This window comes from Patiria miniata, unplaced genomic scaffold (genome assembly GCF_015706575.1).
Source record: "Patiria miniata isolate m_02_andy unplaced genomic scaffold, ASM1570657v1 HiC_scaffold_7, whole genome shotgun sequence".
Taxonomy (NCBI): domain Eukaryota; kingdom Metazoa; phylum Echinodermata; class Asteroidea; order Valvatida; family Asterinidae; genus Patiria; species Patiria miniata.
This window is the reverse complement of record NW_024037074.1, coordinates 23,435,824-23,453,892: the sequence shown is the minus strand read 5'-3', so window position 1 is coordinate 23,453,892 and position 18,069 is coordinate 23,435,824. Positions and strand designations below refer to the sequence as shown.

At 41.2% G+C, this 18,069-nt stretch overlaps 2 protein-coding genes and 1 long non-coding RNA gene across 4 annotated transcripts; all 3 read right to left on the bottom strand.

Moving 5' to 3' along the window:
- Positions 1 to 438: 438 nt before the first annotated feature.
- Positions 439 to 3,015, bottom strand: LOC119744638. The gene is made up of 4 exons (XR_005273582.1): positions 2,920 to 3,015; positions 2,329 to 2,426; positions 1,457 to 1,533; positions 439 to 1,078 (listed from the first exon to the last, which is right to left on the bottom strand). It is a non-coding gene; the product is annotated as an uncharacterized LOC119744638 (long non-coding RNA).
- Positions 3,016 to 4,382: 1,367 nt separating this feature from the next.
- On the bottom strand, positions 4,383 to 6,008 carry LOC119744498. The gene is made up of 2 exons (XM_038220440.1): positions 5,726 to 6,008; positions 4,383 to 5,275 (listed from the first exon to the last, which is right to left on the bottom strand). Exons 1-2 carry the CDS (start codon positions 5,799 to 5,801, stop codon positions 4,512 to 4,514), a joined length of 840 nt encoding a protein of 279 aa, XP_038076368.1. The 5' UTR covers positions 5,802 to 6,008; the 3' UTR covers positions 4,383 to 4,511.
- Positions 6,009 to 8,830: 2,822 nt separating this feature from the next.
- Positions 8,831 to 17,939, bottom strand: LOC119745381. Of its 2 annotated transcripts, XM_038221697.1 has the most exons (5): positions 17,268 to 17,938; positions 14,362 to 14,453; positions 13,786 to 14,211; positions 12,614 to 12,795; positions 8,831 to 10,834 (listed from the first exon to the last, which is right to left on the bottom strand). In XM_038221697.1, the coding sequence occupies exons 1-5, from the start codon at positions 17,557 to 17,559 to the stop codon at positions 9,733 to 9,735; spliced, it is 2,094 nt and encodes a 697-aa protein (XP_038077625.1). In that variant the 5' UTR covers positions 17,560 to 17,938; the 3' UTR covers positions 8,831 to 9,732. The 2 variants fall into 2 exon arrangements, with proteins under 2 accessions (XP_038077625.1, XP_038077624.1); XM_038221696.1 differs by having other exon boundaries at positions 13,786 to 14,453; positions 17,268 to 17,939.
- Between the last annotated feature and the right edge of the window lie 130 nt (positions 17,940 to 18,069).

Here is an 18,069-nt window from a genome sequence, read left to right as displayed (position 1 = left end):
GTCGTCTTTCTTAACAAACAAGATAAATTTCAATTTTCAAATCACAATTAAAAACTTGTATTTACATCACATTGCGGCGGTACGGTATGCGTCACATGCACAAAATTCACAATAAAAACGGTCACAATGATAATTCAAACTACAATGTATAGTTCAGTTTTATCGCCAAAACTTTATTTATTATTCGGTCCTAAAAAAGAACGAACACAATAATCAAAATACCATTTCAATTCCACCTTGTGTACCACCTTTCACAAACATGATGTTCCAGAAGTATTCATCGGGGTTGGAGATTGGACATGAGCGACACATCCATTTGAAACCATCCCGTCATTCGCTGGCTGATGTTATGTCATGTGGTAGGTGGTGCAGTCAGTATAGAAATGAACGGACGATGGGAAACAAATCATTAACATAAATTCAATAAAAATGTGGCACAAAACGTCACTGATCGACAGCGATGGTTGCATTGTTAAGTTTGTAGAGCGCCCTTGCACAATTGTATTTCTTTTTTTTACTTTCTCGCACTAACGTCTTGGGAATATTGTAGCTTGTAAATTATGCATGCATGTAAATATATCTTCGAATAGAAGGGGGTATCACTAGCGGTGGAGTACATGATCGTCAGGTTGTGGGTTCGATTTCCCAAGACGTTATATAGTGCGAGCACTCCGAGCAGGCAGGCTGGTTTCCAAGTTATCGATCACTAGCGTCTTGGGCCAAGACTGTATCACAGAGTGTGTCATTTGCAAATATTTCACTTTGTGTATTACAGCAAATTCGAGTGCCAGATGATGACGTCACAAAAATTTGTATTATCGTCTCAAAATAAACTGGAATAACGTGTGCTCCAATAAGTTAATTACAGTATTGAAAGTTGCCTGCTTGTTTGCGCTTTGTGCGTTTACATCATCATCAGGACCGTAAATTTTGGGTTGACATGGTGCCCCAAGGTCCTGATAGGGTTATTTGGAAAATTTATTTTTTATTAAAGTAGGTTACAGGTGCTTTTTGGTGCGGTGCTTGTAATCCGAGTCACGTCACCTTCGCCACTGTAGTCTTGGATAGCCAGAATGATCTGAAAGTATGGTAGAACGAAGTTGTGTCAGTTCTTTGCAACATCAAACTGTATATTCAGTTGAGCAAGTTGTTGAAAATAACTAAATTTGGATATAAGGACTAAAGGTTAATTACAAAGACATTTGCGAAAATACATGCGACTGACTCTATGATTATGAGAACAATTAACCAAACACGATTATGATTTCACTAAATGACGATCAGAAAGTGGCCCGTTAAGTTAACACTGTGCATGGTCCCTGCCAAAACCAATTTCTCTAAAAAGTCAAATAACATGGTATATACAAGCTTTAACTATTGCTTTTGATAGTCCTTCAAGGTATATCTCCACCCTGACAAGCCTCAAATCGCCCGCAAACGCTTGCTATCAACTCACCTCTTTTTTGATAGGGAAACCGCCAGAGCTCAACTTGGAAAACAAAAGATGGCCGTTGAGAGTTATCTCGAAGGATGCTGAATTTACAAAGTGGAGAAGTGCGAAATGTATGATAAAAAAAGTCACGAATAAAGCATACTTGTGGAATGTTACAACGTAATGCGCCTACCAAATGTCCCCCCCCCCCCAGCTGCCCCAGGTCCGATGTCGGGATTTGGTCACGTTTTTCATGCCCCGGGGTGGGGATTTTACATTAACATTGCCGTATTGCATGGAAAGGCAATCACTAAAGTGCCCCACGTATGTATGTCGGGGCATGGTCGGGAATTGTCACTTAAATTTTGCCCGAGGGGTGGGGATGTTGTCACTTCAAAAGTGACAATCCCCACGTCTTGGGTGGGGCAGCCCGGGGGGGGGGGGGGGGGGGAGAGGGGGGGGGGGAAACAATAATAATTATGCGCATAAATTCAGCCACGTTTTCTTGGATAATTACGCCTAAATGCATCGGTGGAGTTCTGTTACATTTTTTGGCGCGGACAAACGGAAAAAAGCAATTTACGCAAAATGACAAAAAACACGCAGAAATCATAGTTGGATTAACATAATATTTCTTTTGGAATATGATAAATATCCCCTTTCATGTCTATGAATGTGACATGAAATTCGACGCTTGGAGCAACTGCCACAATTAAAGCAGTCCCATTGTCGTGCACATTTTGGTAAAAAAAAGCAGGTTTTGCAATCAAAGCCAGCTACTCAGTTTGGCCCACATCATTTCATTCATTGATTCACGGGAGGAAAGTGAGCGTCGTGGTACCAAGGAGTAAGGAAAAGTGGCATCAACTGTAACGGCTCAACTCCAGCAAACTTACTTTTTTGGCCAACTTTGCCTTCCACAGACGCTTCAGGGAGGGCTGCATGGATGGCGTCCATCAGCCCTTTGAAGCGTTTCTCGTACCCTCATCCGCTGCTGTGAAGGGCAAAACAAACCAAAAGAAAACTGACGAATAAAGTAGTTGCCAGTAAGTTCCAGGAACATGGTCATTCTTGGAATATAGACCACATTTGGCGGCATTTCTTTTTAAAACAAAACCGTTCACGGTTGTTGAACCAAAACTGCAGTGTCGCACGACATCCTAAAGCGTGCTCAGATTTGTGAATTGATCATCTCAAGGCACCTAAATTAATATACATATTAAATTCAATGTGGCTCAATAAACAAATACATTGTACATGTACTCGGGTAAGCGTTCCAAGAATATTTCCAAATAGGAAGGAAAACAATAAACTGATCAGTAGAGGTTGTTTGCGAATCATAAAAGATGCATGTATTTTGTATTTTTACTTTGAAATTTTTAAAACTACTTAAATGTTGACATTGAAGAGACGAAGTTTGAAAGATCAATCACTTTTAAAAGCAATTCCTCTCAGTCAAAGTGAGAAAAACCTTGATATGAACTCACCAATACTCAACCTGAATTTGTAGTTTCGGCGCCATGTTGAAGCCACTGGTGCTAAATTTGCCAAGTTGATTTTTGTCCGAAGTGAAGCTTAACCAGTTTACTTGTCAAATGTCGCGAATACAGATAACTTTTACAATGATAAACAGTGTCAAGTTTACATAGCTAATCGGTATCTATTTATGATTTATTTTTACAAAAATCTTTTACTAAGCACTCAAGCAGAGAACCTTTGGATCTTAAAACCAAAGGTCACAAAATACGTTGAAGTACATGCATAATTACAGGCGAAGGGAACAAAAATAACCTTGCAAAGGCTACGACAGTCACAATGCTTATTAATATTAAAAATTACATCCATATACATTTAAATAAACTTCTTGGTCATTTTATTATTTATATAGATTTACCAAAAATAAAATCAGTATATAAAAAAATATCGGTTAAAATTTATTTCATAAAATTAAAAATAAAATCGATTTATAATTCACATATAATAATCCCAATCTTTTTAAAAACATTAAAAAAAAATTCATTTGGTTGATGTTAAAAGTTGATTTTCTTTTTCAGAAAAACACAAGAATTTACAAAAATGCAAATTAAATTCCTTCGAAACATAAGCCAGAGATAAAAAAGCCAATGATACTAAATAAATACCACTCATTAATGAATTTGTAATTCCACATCATTTAAGAAACCAAGATGCAAGAAGATAATAACTTTATTAATGGTATAAGCAGCTAGATTTGTTTTAGCTGTATCTGTTGCCACGTTTCCAAATTTGAAAAAGCATGTTTGCCCACAATAGTTTTGTTATTCCATGCGAAATCTAAAGGAACTTTTATCATTTTGTTCAATTATTCCAATCTATAGAGCAAGATTAACCTTTAGTATATCTTCAAAAAATTGACCTTCCGAAAATAGTGGAAGAGTAAACACTATACATGTACAGTTAATGCACAATAATATTCGTGACCCGAGTCTGCTGCTGTTTATTGTGAGGCGCTGTGATCTTTGTAGAGCGCCATGCAAATGCTTGGTATTATTATTATTATTACCCTGCTTGATGTAGGAAAGCAATCACGTAATAGTCTGCATTTCTAAAAAAAATATATGCCAGCAATTGGTTGAATTGAAAAGTAGTATTATGAGAGGTTTGGAAGAACTAGCCAACCTACATCATTTTAATATTTCTGGTATAACTGTTCTCATCATTAAAAACCAAAGAAATGATGTCATGATAACTCAAGCTTATTAAAATAACCATATTATCTTTTGTTTATTTAAAAAATCTTATTTCCATGTAGGCCTAGTAAATGCTCAAAGGATTATGCTCAAAGGATTTGCCTTTGAGAAATGTCTTGCTTAAGACTGAAAATATCCAGTCAGTTTGCTTAAATCACATGCAATGACTTCCCAACAGAAAAGCAAAATTCATTATGGGATCATAGGCATCAATACACGGTTCTAAAGTTCTGTCCACGGATCACAAAAAAGGCAAGTGTTCTTTCAGCAAAACGAAAACAATGAGAATTGTTTTTGTAGACCTTTGTTCTTCCTGTTGGAATCTGTTGACTCATCAGTAATTTTTTCACCTATAATTTTGCCTGTGGTAATGATTCTATGTCTTTGTTAGTGCTATCTTCATAAAACTGTAGTTGACATTGACCAATGACCTTTGACCCTTTGGTCAGCTCGACCCAGATGGTATGGCGGCATTCTTCGTCTTCCCAACAGGAGATGGTCACTTCTTCCCCAACAATGGCTTCATTCAAATATCTAACCCACACCTTTTTAGCATTGTAGAATGATATGTCTGTTTTGAAGGCCGACAGAGAGCCTGCAATGGCGGCCAAGCTGATGCAGTCCAGACTGAACAAAAGGTACCCAGCCTGATTGAAGTGCTTATTTGCATCAGTGTCGCTTGCCATCACAGCTCTACGGTGGGTGAAATGTTGAGATGGTCGCCTCGGAAAGGTAGGGTCGGGCAAAGGACGTTTGCCATCACGGGGTTGTATCACAGCCTGGGAAGTTTCTCGGGGGATGGCAATCGGTCGACGCGTCTCCTTAGATACGACCACTGCATGGTAACTGCTTCGTTCCAAAAGTTCATTGGTGAGAAGATCAAAGAGTTCCTCATCTATGCAGTAAGAGGTCTTCCCAATGTAGCTGCAACTGGAGACAATTCTGACTGGCCGATTTGCACTCAGTTTGGAGTAAAACGCTGGAAATATCTCTATAGTCTGAGAGCGGACGAAGAGAAGGTACTGCTCATTGTATTTGGCCTCTGGACCATGCTTCCCTCTTTGATGCCTGGACCCTTCTAAAAGTTTCAAAAGCTGCCACACTGCCAGTTTACCTGAGTGTGAGACATAACCAGAACTGATTCAGGGCAAATCAGTAACTTGAATCATCAGTATGTTATTTCCCTTCAATCAGATTTTCAATATCTACATGTCAACATTCTGAAAAAAATAGTGAACAGATAAAAGATTCATCATTCTGAAAACAGTTTGCAGAGAAAATAAAAAAGATGATGCATGTGGCCGTGGGAGGGGAAACTACTTGTTCAAAACAGGTAAAATAATAATTTTTGAGGTGTGTTGACTGTCAGCTAGATTCCCCAAAGAGTAACTATAGGCCTACGGTCCCAACAAAGATCTCGGAAAAGTCCAAGTTAGCAACTTTATTTTGCGAAAATCAAGGTGCGGTCCTCTTTTCCCCACTGACCGGCAAATTTCATGATGCAAAACATTCAAGTCTGTAACTTCTGTAGGCCTATATAAAATTCTTGTCAACATCTGAATACCTGTTTTGACAAATCCATCGAATGGCAACTCATCAGAAGTGTAGTAACATCGATCATCCTGACATGCAAACTTCATTGTAGGCCTATACTGGCAAAGATTTACCCAAATATTATGTTATCGTAGGACCTCAAGTCGATCACAAACATAGAAGCTAGCACTATGCTTGAAGTTCCTCATTCGAACACTATTTTTGTTGCAATACAACTACAAGTATAGTAAAGGACGTGCAGTAGTACCAAGTACTATGTACATGCACGATAAGCTCGATCAGACCATGGTCAGACAATGAGCAACCTTAGACGAGGTCAAATCTCCTATGGAACGCCAAAGAGGCATTTAATGTGATCATCGAATCGGTGATGCACTTTTGCAATCGGTGATGCACTTTTGCAATTGGTGATGCATATTCACGATCGGTGATGGACTTCTGCGACCAGTGATCAACATTTACTGGTGATGCATATTCACGAGCGGTGATAGACTTTCGTGATCGGTGAAGGACTTCGCGATCGGTGGTGATGGACTTTCGCGATCGGTGGTGGACTTGCACGACCGGTGATCAAAATTGCAATCGGTGATGGACTTTTGCGACCGGTGACGTGACGACCGGTGAACCATCACCGATTGCAAAGTCCATCACCGATTGCAAAGTTGATCGCCGATCGTGCAAGTCCATCACAAGGGCGGATCCAGAACACAATTTTGGGAGGGGCCAAAAAAAAGTTTGGTCCCCCAAAAAAGTGGGTCAACAAAATTATGGCGTGGGTTCGGGGCCCGCTTAAGGGCCCCGAAATTTTTTTGGATTCTAGATGCTCTGTGGTGCGATCTGAGGCAATTTCTGACCACTTTAACCAATGTTTTTTTGAGGAAAAGATGGTGGTGCACTCATTGCCTGCCTTTATTGCGATGTCACATTAAAAAAAAAAAAAAAAATTGGTTTCGTTTTTTGGGGGGGGCCATGGCCCCCTTTGGCCCCCCCCCCTGGATCCGCCCTTGGTCCATCACCGATCGCGAAAATCCATGCATCACCAGTAAAAGTTAATCACCGGTCGCAGAAGTCCATCACCGATTGCAAAAGTGCATCACCGATTGCAAAAGTGCATCACCGATTCGATCATCACATTAAATGCCTCTTTGGCGTTCCATACAGACCTGCCAAGATCAGCGCACGTGGTGCCATGCCGGTGACCGTTGGTATAAACCGGTGTCACATGAAAATCCGACTCCTATGAAAATCGGACCCCTTTTCCCTATTATTGGTTAATCCCTCTCACGTGATCGGTCACTTTCCTAATTACCATACTTACGCATGCGCGTTATTACCAATGAGTCCGAATTTCATAGAAACGTACATTCACGCTACACCGGACCATGGAGCTCGGAGCCAGCTAGCTAGCTACGTAGCCACGGCTAAAAATAAACTTGATGGCCCTTTCTCAAAGCTCGGCTTAGTTTCCGGTTTGGCTTCACGATTACAATGTTCTGATCATCACTATAAAAAAAAATCCCACTTACTTCATATCTCAGTTATCGACGCGAAGGTTTACTTACCTACATCCAATGGCTTCAGACTTTAGTTGGCTTGCTTGAATACAGTTCTTATCATTTTTTTTATCAAGTAGTTTCAGATTGATGAGAATTGCTTAAATCAAGTTTATTTAAAAATACAGTTGTTACAGTTGTTATCCAATGACTGCCCCCCTCAAGCCCCGCCACCCCCCGCATGTACTCCCCCCCCCCGGCCGCGCCCCAACCCAATTTTTTTATTCGCTTGTTCCTGCAGGTTAAAAAAAAACCTTGGCCTGCTAACATATACATCTCACGCTTGGCGCGCGGCCGGGGGACCCTAAAAAATACAAGCCACTTGTTTACCATGTAAAAACTGAACATGATTTTAAAACTGCAGAACAAACCGATTTTAGCAGAAAATACTTTACTAAGTTTTGTTTGTCTCAGATTTTGCGCGTTCCGCGTCCATTTGTATATCATGTAATTGGACAATATTTCACAAGCTGCGTTGACGCGATTTTAACGTGATTCTATCGCGATAGGTCAATTTCCAACAATGTGTCTTTAGACGCACGTTGGGAAGGCATTCCGTTTCGTTGATTTCTTCAAAATGACGGCACCCTAGAAAGAATAATTTCACAGGGAGTTTAGTCCCCGTATTTTCTTTCAACCAAGTATGCCTTTCTACAAGAATTACGTCAAATTAGGTTTTGCCCTTTACCGACGTAAAAACACTGTACATGTATGCTCAGTGTGTTACCTCCAATGTGAAAGTTGGAAACAAATCACTCGGGTGGGACTCAAACCCACGACCTCCTGCTTTTCTAGTGCAGATGTCTTACCACTCGATCACCGAGCTAACGGGATCAGTTGGCTGGTTAAAATCTCATGTACATAGCAGAGGGGACCGCATTAACTATTCTTCAGATGGGAATTTTGCGTCCGGGTGATGTAAATCAAATTAGGTTTTGCCGATAAACACTGTATACTCAGTGTGCTACCTCCCGAGTGAAAGTTGGATAATAATCACTCGGGTGGGACTCGAACCCTCGACCTCCTGCTTTCTAGTGCAAATGTTTTACCACTCGACCACTGAGCATTAAGTATTCTTCAGATGGAATTTTGCGTCGGGGTGATGTAAATCGAATTAGGTTTTGCCCTTCCATCTGAAGAATAATTACGTCAGTTACTTTTTGGAAAGCTGCAAATGATGGACTGTAGCTTTATGTGGGGTCAGGGAACAAGAGTACAAGAACATGACTGTTTTTCTTGGTTTTTCCAGCATCTACGAACACAAAACTTCAAACAAGTGCAACCATATTGCTATAACATACTAGCCCCAAATCCATCCATTTCCGAAAATTACAACGCAAGCAAATGTTGTATACATTGTATACATGTACATGTTTCCCTTTAGCATACGGAATCCAAGGGATGGCAGACGTTTGCTCATTTTTGACGAAGTAGTACGTAGTCAAAACTTTAATATGTATCTGAATTCATGGTTTTCTTCTTGTGCCAACGCTGGCCTATTGGAGGGGGGGGGGGTATGCTCTTTAACAGAACATAACAAAACCTCTAGAGACACTTTGAAATACTTGTTTTTTCAATATCATATTTTCATTAAATCTATCTCAATCAATTACATGTAAATGCATAACTGAAATGCACAACTGGATTTTACAAGAGTGAGAAAGGATCCTAGTAATTAATTCACTCAAGGGTTTTTCCTTTTCAAGTCTTGATAAATAACTGAAATATATAACAGGTACATGTACCTCAAAGTTATAACATCTTCTATGTATAGTCATCATTATTTCTAGAGTTTATAACAATTTGTAGATTATTTCCCTATTCATATTTTGCAAGCTTTAAGCATCATTTGCCAGCTGCAGCCAGCTATATAATACGGAATTTCAAAAAATGTACAATATTAAAAAAAAAATGCAAACAAATAAAACAAATTCGAAATTGCAATACCCCTGTATTTTCTGACCAAAACTGCAACCAGGGATGTATTTAAATCCTCACGAGTCTTTGCAAGTCCATCACAAGTCCTTCATATAAGTTTTGACAAAGTCATTCATCCACTATTCCTTATGACCGTACTTGTGAATTGTCCCGACTCCTTGTGATTTACTTGTAAAATTCTCCATGTACTTGCGATGGACTCGACTACATCCCTGACTAGACCATGGGCTTTCGCTTGAGTTGAGGGCTGGCATTAGGAGTGGGGTGTGAGTCTCCCTTTTGGGGTTTTTTTTTTGGTAAGCAAACTTGTGTGACTGTGAGCATATATGCTGTCATGAGTATAGCGCCACCTACTGGCAGATTGTTCCAGACTTCCAGGGAAAAGTGTGTAGTTTCATTCCTGCGCGATTGGTTCTTCAGAAATTTCATGACCACACCCCGAAAACCTCACCTTATAAACTTGTTTTCATCAACTTCACATTTGAGTATTTTTCTTCCCAGTTTGGCATGCAGTGAGTTGTGTTCTTTAGCACAATGGCCTCTTGAAATTTGTAAGAAGGCAACAGACTGTCCACAGTTGATTAATTGAACATGCAAGACTGAATGGAATCACACCATCAAATATGTGGAATTCTTTCACTCTTCTGATGACATGTTCAACATGCGTTCGCAATCTTTCGACATTGGGTCTAGAAGTGACTTCAGGTACAAATCCACTTGTTTCTTGCCGCGGATACGGTAGGAAGACAAGGGTGCACCCTATTTCTTGCAACATGTCACCAATAGGGAAACCTGTATCGAACATAACCTGGTCCCCTTTCTCCAGCAGCTTAAGTATGCCAGACTGCTCAGTGAGTTCCTTGTCTGACAGACCGCTGGAGTGGAGATGACTGACAAAGGAAACGGCACCTGATGGCGTTACTCCCACGAGTCCCTTGAAGGTGGTGTGACATCTGTCACTTGGGTACGGCTCAGAGTGCTGAGCACTGAAATTAGGCCTTGGGTTTTGAACTTTCACCTCAGAGCAATCTAAGATGACCCTCATTTTTGGATGTATGGTCTTGACGCATTCAGGCATACTTTGCCCAACGACATTCCGGGATGGCCAGATCGCAAGTGATCCCAGAACAAAATGCAAATATTTTGTCCAGTGGATGAGGACTCTATTCACTGTCGCCCGGGAAACATGGAATCTTACGGCCAAATCTTGCTGAAGGAGCCCCACCTTGACTCGGCACAGGAACAGAAAAAACTGGTTCAAGAGTGTCAAGTCTTCGCTGCAGAAGAAATTCTCTTGACGGTCACCTTCAAGTTGAATAACTTTCCCCCATCCTATCATTTTCTCACAGGTTGGCTCGATGCTCATGTAAACAGCCTGGAAAGTTTGATAGTCAGTAAAGCCTGTGTAAAACATCACCAACTGCGGGTCTGCTGAGATGCTTCCTATGCCAAACCTCTCTATCTGCTGCTTTCCTAACGCATCCTCGAGATGGTGAATTGTCTGGTGAGCATCCTCCAATTTATGCCGAAGTGTTTGAAGGCTATGGTGCATTGCTTGAAGGCTATGGTGCATTACTTGAGCATTGAGAGATTTATACCTAGCCACTGATGTCCCAGCATCCTCAAATCTGCAATGAAATAGCAGTAACTGATTACATGCATGCGTCTATAAATCTACGTTAGTCCTATGTTGTTTGAGGCAGATGCTTATAAAGCCTAAGTGAGACATGGTGATGCCACTATACCTTGCTTGGTCTGTTTGTTTCAGACTTAAATAAAAAAAATGGAGAACGAAATGCTACATTGGCAAAATGGATAGTACTGCTCTTCAAGTTGGTACACGTACCATCTACGATGTCTAATGTAGAGTATACAACTTGCAAGATCAGCAGTCAGTCGCATTCCCATAATCACTTAATCACGCAAGAACAGTTTGTGTGATTGGTCCATTTCACAGGTTGCATTTCTGCACGATCAACCAATCTCCCAAAACTGGTTTTACTGCTAGCCTTCGTCAAGGTGTTTTCAACGATAGTGTATGATAATTGATGATCTACTGCTAATATAATACAGTAGCCATGTGCAATGCACTTAAGTGCATTTTTGGGTCGGGTCGGTTAAGCCATTTTGGAAAAACAAAACAGAACCGAAACAGAATGGAAATTCACATGGTGCACTATTTAGTGCAGAGTCAATGTGCGCATTGCAAGTAAAATTGGTTTGCAGTCGGTCTTATCAGAAGGTAACGTTTGAGTGCCGCACGGCATGATTCAGTTACTGAAAGCCGACATTTTCTTACGCGAAGTGGGTCAGTTCAGGCGCAAAAAGCGGACACGTACATTTGCCGCAGCCAGATACATTGTATTCAGGGTTTTTTGGGGTCGGTTCGGGTCGGTTTTCTTTGAATTGTTGTCGGGTCGGGTCGGTTTTAGGTAGTCCGGTTTGGTTTCGGTTCAGATTTGGTTTGTAAATAAATGTCTCTGGCCTCGTCAACCCGACCCGATGCACATTACTAATTTGGAATGGTCTGTGCACAAGTACCCCCTTCAAGGTATAGTCCATCATTTGTAATTTGTGCATTTTGTTTGTTTGAAGCAACAAAAGTGCTCAATATCTGAAGAAGGATGCTGAACAACCAATCTGATAAAGTTTCAGCTCAGCTTCAGCTGCATTTTTTGAGAAAAACAACATTCTAGGATCTTGATTTCAAATCAAAAGTTGCTGAATCATGTTTTGAATTGGGCCTGAATCCAGCGTCCGAGATACGTTCTCACTGAGCCGATTGCAGCTACACGATTTCGCGCACTGATCTGACGAATTATAGCAACCGTACGCACGTGTGCATCGTGCCAATGCTTGCGTGCGCTTCGCCGAATGACAAAACAAACTACTAATTTGAATTTCCTACGGCGCTTCTTAAGACGTACCGTTGGAAAGGCCTTCTTTCGTTGATTTCTTCAAAATGACAGCTTGCCAGAAAGAATAATTTCACAGGGAGTTTAGTCCCCTTACTATCTTTCAACCAAGTATGTTTTTCAACAATAATTACGTCAGTTACTTTTTGGATAGCTGCAAATGATGGACTCTGGCTTTAAAGTTTACAAAGGGAGAGTTGGGGAGAGACCACTGGAAGGGATATGCTAGCTTTATCAATGGCTCACATGATGTTGGCAGCCGAAATCAGGGGACATTCGGCATTCCCATTTATGCTTCTGCGTGGAGAGAGGCAATAACAGTCAAGTGTTTTGCCCAAGGGCACAAACACCATGTTGCTGGTAGGGGTCGAACTTTGACTTCGAACCCACGCACCATCATTCATGAGTCCTCAATAGACCATGGCAATTCCTCTGAATAAACCTTGCCATGTTTCAATGTTATGCTGTTCCTGTTTTTATCAAATAATTTACCTCAGTGTCCCATTCAGGACTGAAGGTCTTCTATTTAGAGAATGTGGTCTTTCTTTGATTCCTGCAGTCCACTTGAAAATGCTTGGCACAGCTCCCTTCTTCAGTTTTCTCTTTGTTCCGAAGACTCTCACAAATTCTCCAGGCTTGAAATGGGCTGAGCACACTTTGGTTTCATATTTAATCTAAAACAAAAGGTGCCAACAAATACTACAATTAGGAGAGGAAAGTGATCTTGCATGTAATTTTGTTTAAAAAGAACAAATTCCGTCTGCCAAAATTAATTCCGCATTCATAAATACCAAAGACAGTATATCCATTCCTTTTGGTTGAGAGCCCGTCACGTGGCTTGTTTTGAATGGTTGATAAAGACTGCCTGGCTGGTCTTAAACCTTTATTCAATGTCACATGAACTTTGGACTCCTATGAAATCTGGTGCCTTTTTAAGTAACCGTTTTATTGGTTGCACGTTCACGATGCTTACGTACATAGGCACGCGCAATATTAACAGTACCTTAAGTCAGTATTTCATAGTTTTACTTCACACTACACCAGCACAGCTGCGTTCTGCACCACAAGGGCAGTATGCGCGTCAATCTCCATATAAGGAGCTGTTTACGATATGGACATATACCATAATATAGCCAGAGGGGTGTTTCGAAAAACATGAAGTAAAGTTTTTGAACAAAACCATTGGAAATTTATAATTTTTGACTTGTTTGACTTTTGGACCGAAAAGTTTTGATTTTTGGACTGAAAAGGTATATATGAATAGGAATAAATATGTGCTTGGTCGGTATTAAACAAGATAAATGTGACTAGTCAACCAGAAGGTATAGATCTCTGGACCCATGTCCATATGACCCTTCTGCATAAACCAACACTCCATCTTTAGAGACCTCATCTTTCAAAAAGCGACTATCAACAATATCAGAAAAGTTGGAGGGCATGGAACAATATGTTCAAGGTTCACCTGTGCAATTACAGCTATTGGGCTAGAAATGGTAACATTTCTTCAAACCGCATCTCTAGGGACAGGGATGCAAGCAATACTTTGCCTGAAATTTGAGGTACAAAATGAAAAGTATACCAGTGTATCAATAATGTTACTTATTTCAATCAATTTGAAATAAGCCTGAAATCAGGCAATTGCAGGAGTGATCTTTATTATGTACCTGGAAGTTTGGACCAATGATGCGGTGAATCCTCGCTGCCCATACTTTTCTTAGGTTCTCATCGTCGGGAAACTTGTGAAACGAAAGTTTTTGCTCGGGATTGTGTTGCGAGCTGTTGGTACACTGAGGCACACAGCAGTAATAAAGATGCCTTTTCTTTTCCAAGCTGGTTTTCAGCTCAGCAGTTAGACGGTCTGGCTGTTTCAGCTCAGCAGTGGGACGGTCTGGTTGTTTCAGCTCAGCAGTTAGACGGTCTGGCTGGTTCAGCTCAGCAGTTGGACGGTCTGGCTGTTTCAGCCCAGCAGTTGGACGGTCTGGCTGTTTCAGCTCAGCAGTTCTACGGTCTGGTTGTTTCAGCTCAGCAGTGGGACGGTCTGGTTGTTTCAGCTCAGCAGTTGGACGGTCTGGTTGTTTCAGCTCAGCAGTGGGACGGTCTGGTTGTTTCAGCTCAGCAGTGGGACAGTCTGGTTGTTTCAGCTCAGCAGTTAGACGGTCTGGCTGTTTCAGCTTAGCAGTTGGACGGTCAGGCTGTTTCAGCTTAGCAGTTGGACGGTCAGGTTGTTTCAGATCAGCAGTTGGACGGTCTGCTTGTTTCACATTACTGTGGCAGAGACAGAGAGTTGGGACCCAATCAATGCTGGTTGTGTCCCAATCCTTGGCACTCTTTCCTGTATAGAATACAAACAAAAACCTACCATGATACATTCTGTGGTATTGTACCACAGAAGGACCGTTCATGACTGTATAGTAGGCCTTTATTACTTGAAGTCAAAGACACAGGGTCTGGAAATTGTGTTTTTTATAAAAAATAAAAACCAAAACAAAAGAATTGCCCCAAAAAATCCACACCAGAGAAGTACTGTCTTGATAATTTAAGAAAGGGAAGGACCACTGATTTATATTCAAAATTTCCATTTTAGGAGACGTGAAGAAAACAATTTTTCTTCTTTTTCATGTCTTGTAGAAGTTGTAGCAGTAGTGGATGTTAACACAATTTTTTGGTAAATTTTGCGACAGATATTAAAAAAATGAAAACTGGCCAAAACTGTACACTATGTTCGAAAGTGAGAATATTTCTCCAAAACTACCTGTTTTCCCACATGGGCCCACACTACATGTAGACCTATGTCTTTTCACAGTACATATTATGAATACACATGTGCTTCACAAACAAGGCACAGGGAATACTTGGGGGGGGGGGGGTGTCAAACTGGTAGGGGAGTCGGGAAACCTTAAGTAGTTGATGCTCAGCCGTGCATAAATAGGCCTAGATTATACATGTATAAAATATGACTTGAAGCTTTGCATGGTTGGTGAGACATGTTTGCGGGTGTGGAAAGTAATAACTTCTTGGCAGAAGTGTGGTTCTCACAAGAATCGGTTGGTTGAGTGTAGAACTCGACTTTTCGGACAGCGTGCTCTGTCCACCCTCACCCTCCTGAGGACATACGGAGAAAACTGTCTGAAACGTTGAGGAAGGTTTGTGTTCCTTTCTCCATGGCTCAACCAACCGGTTCTTTTCAGAACCACACATCTTCCAAGAAGAAATTACTTTCCAAGTAATTCTAGAATTAGAAGGCACCTTTGTTAACGAAAAGGTGCCTTTTATAATTCTAGAAGTAACTTTCCACATGGTGTTAACTTTTTAATTTAGGCCTAGATTATATTTCAATTTGAAATCCTCCGCACTGCTCCTGGCCTCTAGGATGCAGTGTTGGAGCAAAGGCTTTGACCCTCAAGGCCAAGGCCAAGGCCAAGGCTTTGAACCTCAAGGCCAAGGCCAAGGCCAAGGCTTTGACCCTCAAGCCTCGAGGCCAAGGCCAAGGCTTAACCCTCAAGGCCAAGGCCAAGGCCAAGGCCAAGGCCCTGTTTTATGAAATGACCACTGATATAGAACTAATTATAGTCACATGAGTGACACATCATCACGCAAGGGCGGATCCAGAACACAATTTGGGGGGGGGGGGGGAAAGAAATACAATTTGGGGGGGAAAAAGAAATTTTGGTCCCCCCAAAAAAAGTGGGTCAAAAAATTACGGCTTGAGCTTCGGGGCCCGCTTAAGGGCCCGAAACATTTTTGGATTCGAGATGCTCTGTGGTGCGATTTGAGGCAATTTCTGACCATTTTAAACGATGTTTTTTGAGGAAAAGATGGTGGTGTACTCATTGCCTGCCTTTATTACGACGTCACATTAAAAAAATGGTTTCGGTGTTTTTTTTTTGGGGGGGGGGGGGCGCATGGCCCCTTTTGGCCCCCCCTGGATCCGCCCTTATCATCACGAATTGCTTGTTACGAAGAACAACATTTCTTTAATTGCAATCAACATGCTCGCATAGGCCTACACCGTTTTATGACTGCACTGTATCTATTAAAGTATAAGTTCAGGTCTTCAATATGGTTTAACTAAACAAAATAATGATTTACTTCTATATTGACACACAATTCTCCAAAGTGTAACAAAAGGGGGATCCAAGAAACTGATTTGGGAAATATGTATTTGCTGGCCCAACATGGTCAGAAATATTAGCATTATCTAAAACAGATACATGCAAATCTTTAGCACTTATCAGGGAGACATATATACAACCAATCAGATCTATTCCATAGTTATATGCAATTAAAGTGATCATCTCATTAGCCCCACAAGTGTACGGAATATTTTTGCAGCAAATCTACTACAATGGTAACAAAATGTGATGCTACAAAAGTGGAAGTGTGCCCAACACATAAATCTATAGGGTGCTTCCCTCCTCCATGGTAATACGATTAAAATGGTAACAGCAAAATTTCGAACTGATTTATCTGGAAAATGCACAAATCTATGGGCCTTGAAGAGCCTTGACTCAAAATTGCAAGGCCCTGAACCCTCAAGGCCAAGGCCAAGGCTTTTGCCCTCAAGCCTCGAGGCCAAGGCCAAGGCCCTAAAATCCAGCCTTAAGGCAGCCTTAAGGCCAAGGCCCAGCATCAAGGCACTACATCACTGCTAGGATGTCACTGGCTCGGCATCAACAGTGATGACTGGAGGATTTTGCAGAATTGAGCATGTTGAGGCAGTGGTCACGTCACCCTTCCAATTGACCATTGCTTCCTCCATGATTCAACAAATAATGGATGATTTTGGAGGATTGAAGCTGTATGCAATCTGTACATCAGTACATGGAGGCAGTTGGACGATTTTGCTGGATTGATGTTGCATCATAGCTTAAAATCATGCCTTTGGCCTTAGGGAGTAATTAGGGTAAATAGAGCCGTGCACAGAAATTACATTCAAAATTTCCTTAAGTTTTAATTGTTTCCTGAATTTGTAATTATCGCTTGATATTTATGCGCCTATATGTCCCCCCAGTTAGAACTCCTTTTTTGACATTTGGGATGTGGTCTGTCGTACAACAGACCACATCCCAAATGTCAACAAAGGAGTTCTAGCGCCCCAGTTAGTGGGCCCATATCATGTCTATAGTATAATGGGACTAAAATTTACCACTGGCAAAATGCCGGGAACAGACTCTAGCATGCGTGTTGAAGTCTTTCTTGTCCGCACGGCCGATCGCAGAAATCCACAACCTGCGACGTTTCTCCGACAGCTCCCGCGCCTTGCTTCCTACGTGCACCTTCACCTTGGGAATTCGGAAGAATTTCAAGCCGTTGTCTCGAGCTCCACCACGCCGCTTTGATTGAGCTCCACAACCATAAACAACACAAAAAGCAGGCATTTTGTGCGCGAATTTAGTCAAACTACGGTGACAAAACGTTGGTAGTTTAACAGCATGCATGGACAATGATGGAGCATATAGACCAACGTTAACTTGTACACACACATAATACTGTAGCCATTATGAGCAAGGATATGTGTGGAAGACGTGTTCCTATTGAAATCTCAAACTCCACAGCGTTTCCCTTACACTAGATTTCTAAAGAATTCCTTGTGGGGTCTATTATGTTTTCTGCCCATGTGTACGTGTACACACAACATGCAAGCGGTAACGAATTTGCAGACTTCGGTTCCGTTCCAGGTTCGGCTCTATCTCTAGCCTCTGGAAGTCGAAAATAGAAATCTTGAAGTAAAAGATCGACCCTTAAATATAGGGGGCCTACAACCAAACCATGGCTTTCCTCACCATAAAGTTCAGTCGGAAAGGAGTTCTTAACGACACTCAAGTAAAAAAAAAAACCAACCACAGCATTAATAATTACACGAATAATAAAAAAAATAACATATGAATTCGGAACTGATGAACTGTGGCACAGTCGAGCTCAGGATTTTGGGTAGAGAATTAAAAACA

What these genes read in the sequence shown, in the direction of transcription:
- LOC119744498 (XM_038220440.1), bottom strand. Translation starts at nt 5,801, where the DNA reads ATGAAGTTTGCATGTCAGGATGATCGATGTTACTACACTTCTGATGAG. An exon ending in CGATGGATTTGTCAAAACAG is followed by an intron (nt 5,276 to 5,725) that starts GTATTCAGATGT and finishes TCTCACACTCAG; the next exon opens with GTAAACTGGCAGTGTGGCAG.
- LOC119745381 (XM_038221696.1), bottom strand. Translation starts at nt 17,559, where the DNA reads ATGCATGCTGTTAAACTACCAACGTTTTGTCACCGTAGTTTGACTAAA. An exon ending in TTCCCGGCATTTTGCCAGTG is followed by an intron (nt 14,454 to 17,267) that starts GTAAATTTTAGT and finishes TATTCTATACAG; the next exon opens with GAAAGAGTGCCAAGGATTGG. An exon ending in TCATTGGTCCAAACTTCCAG is followed by an intron (nt 12,796 to 13,785) that starts GTACATAATAAA and finishes CTTTTGTTTTAG; the next exon opens with ATTAAATATGAAACCAAAGT.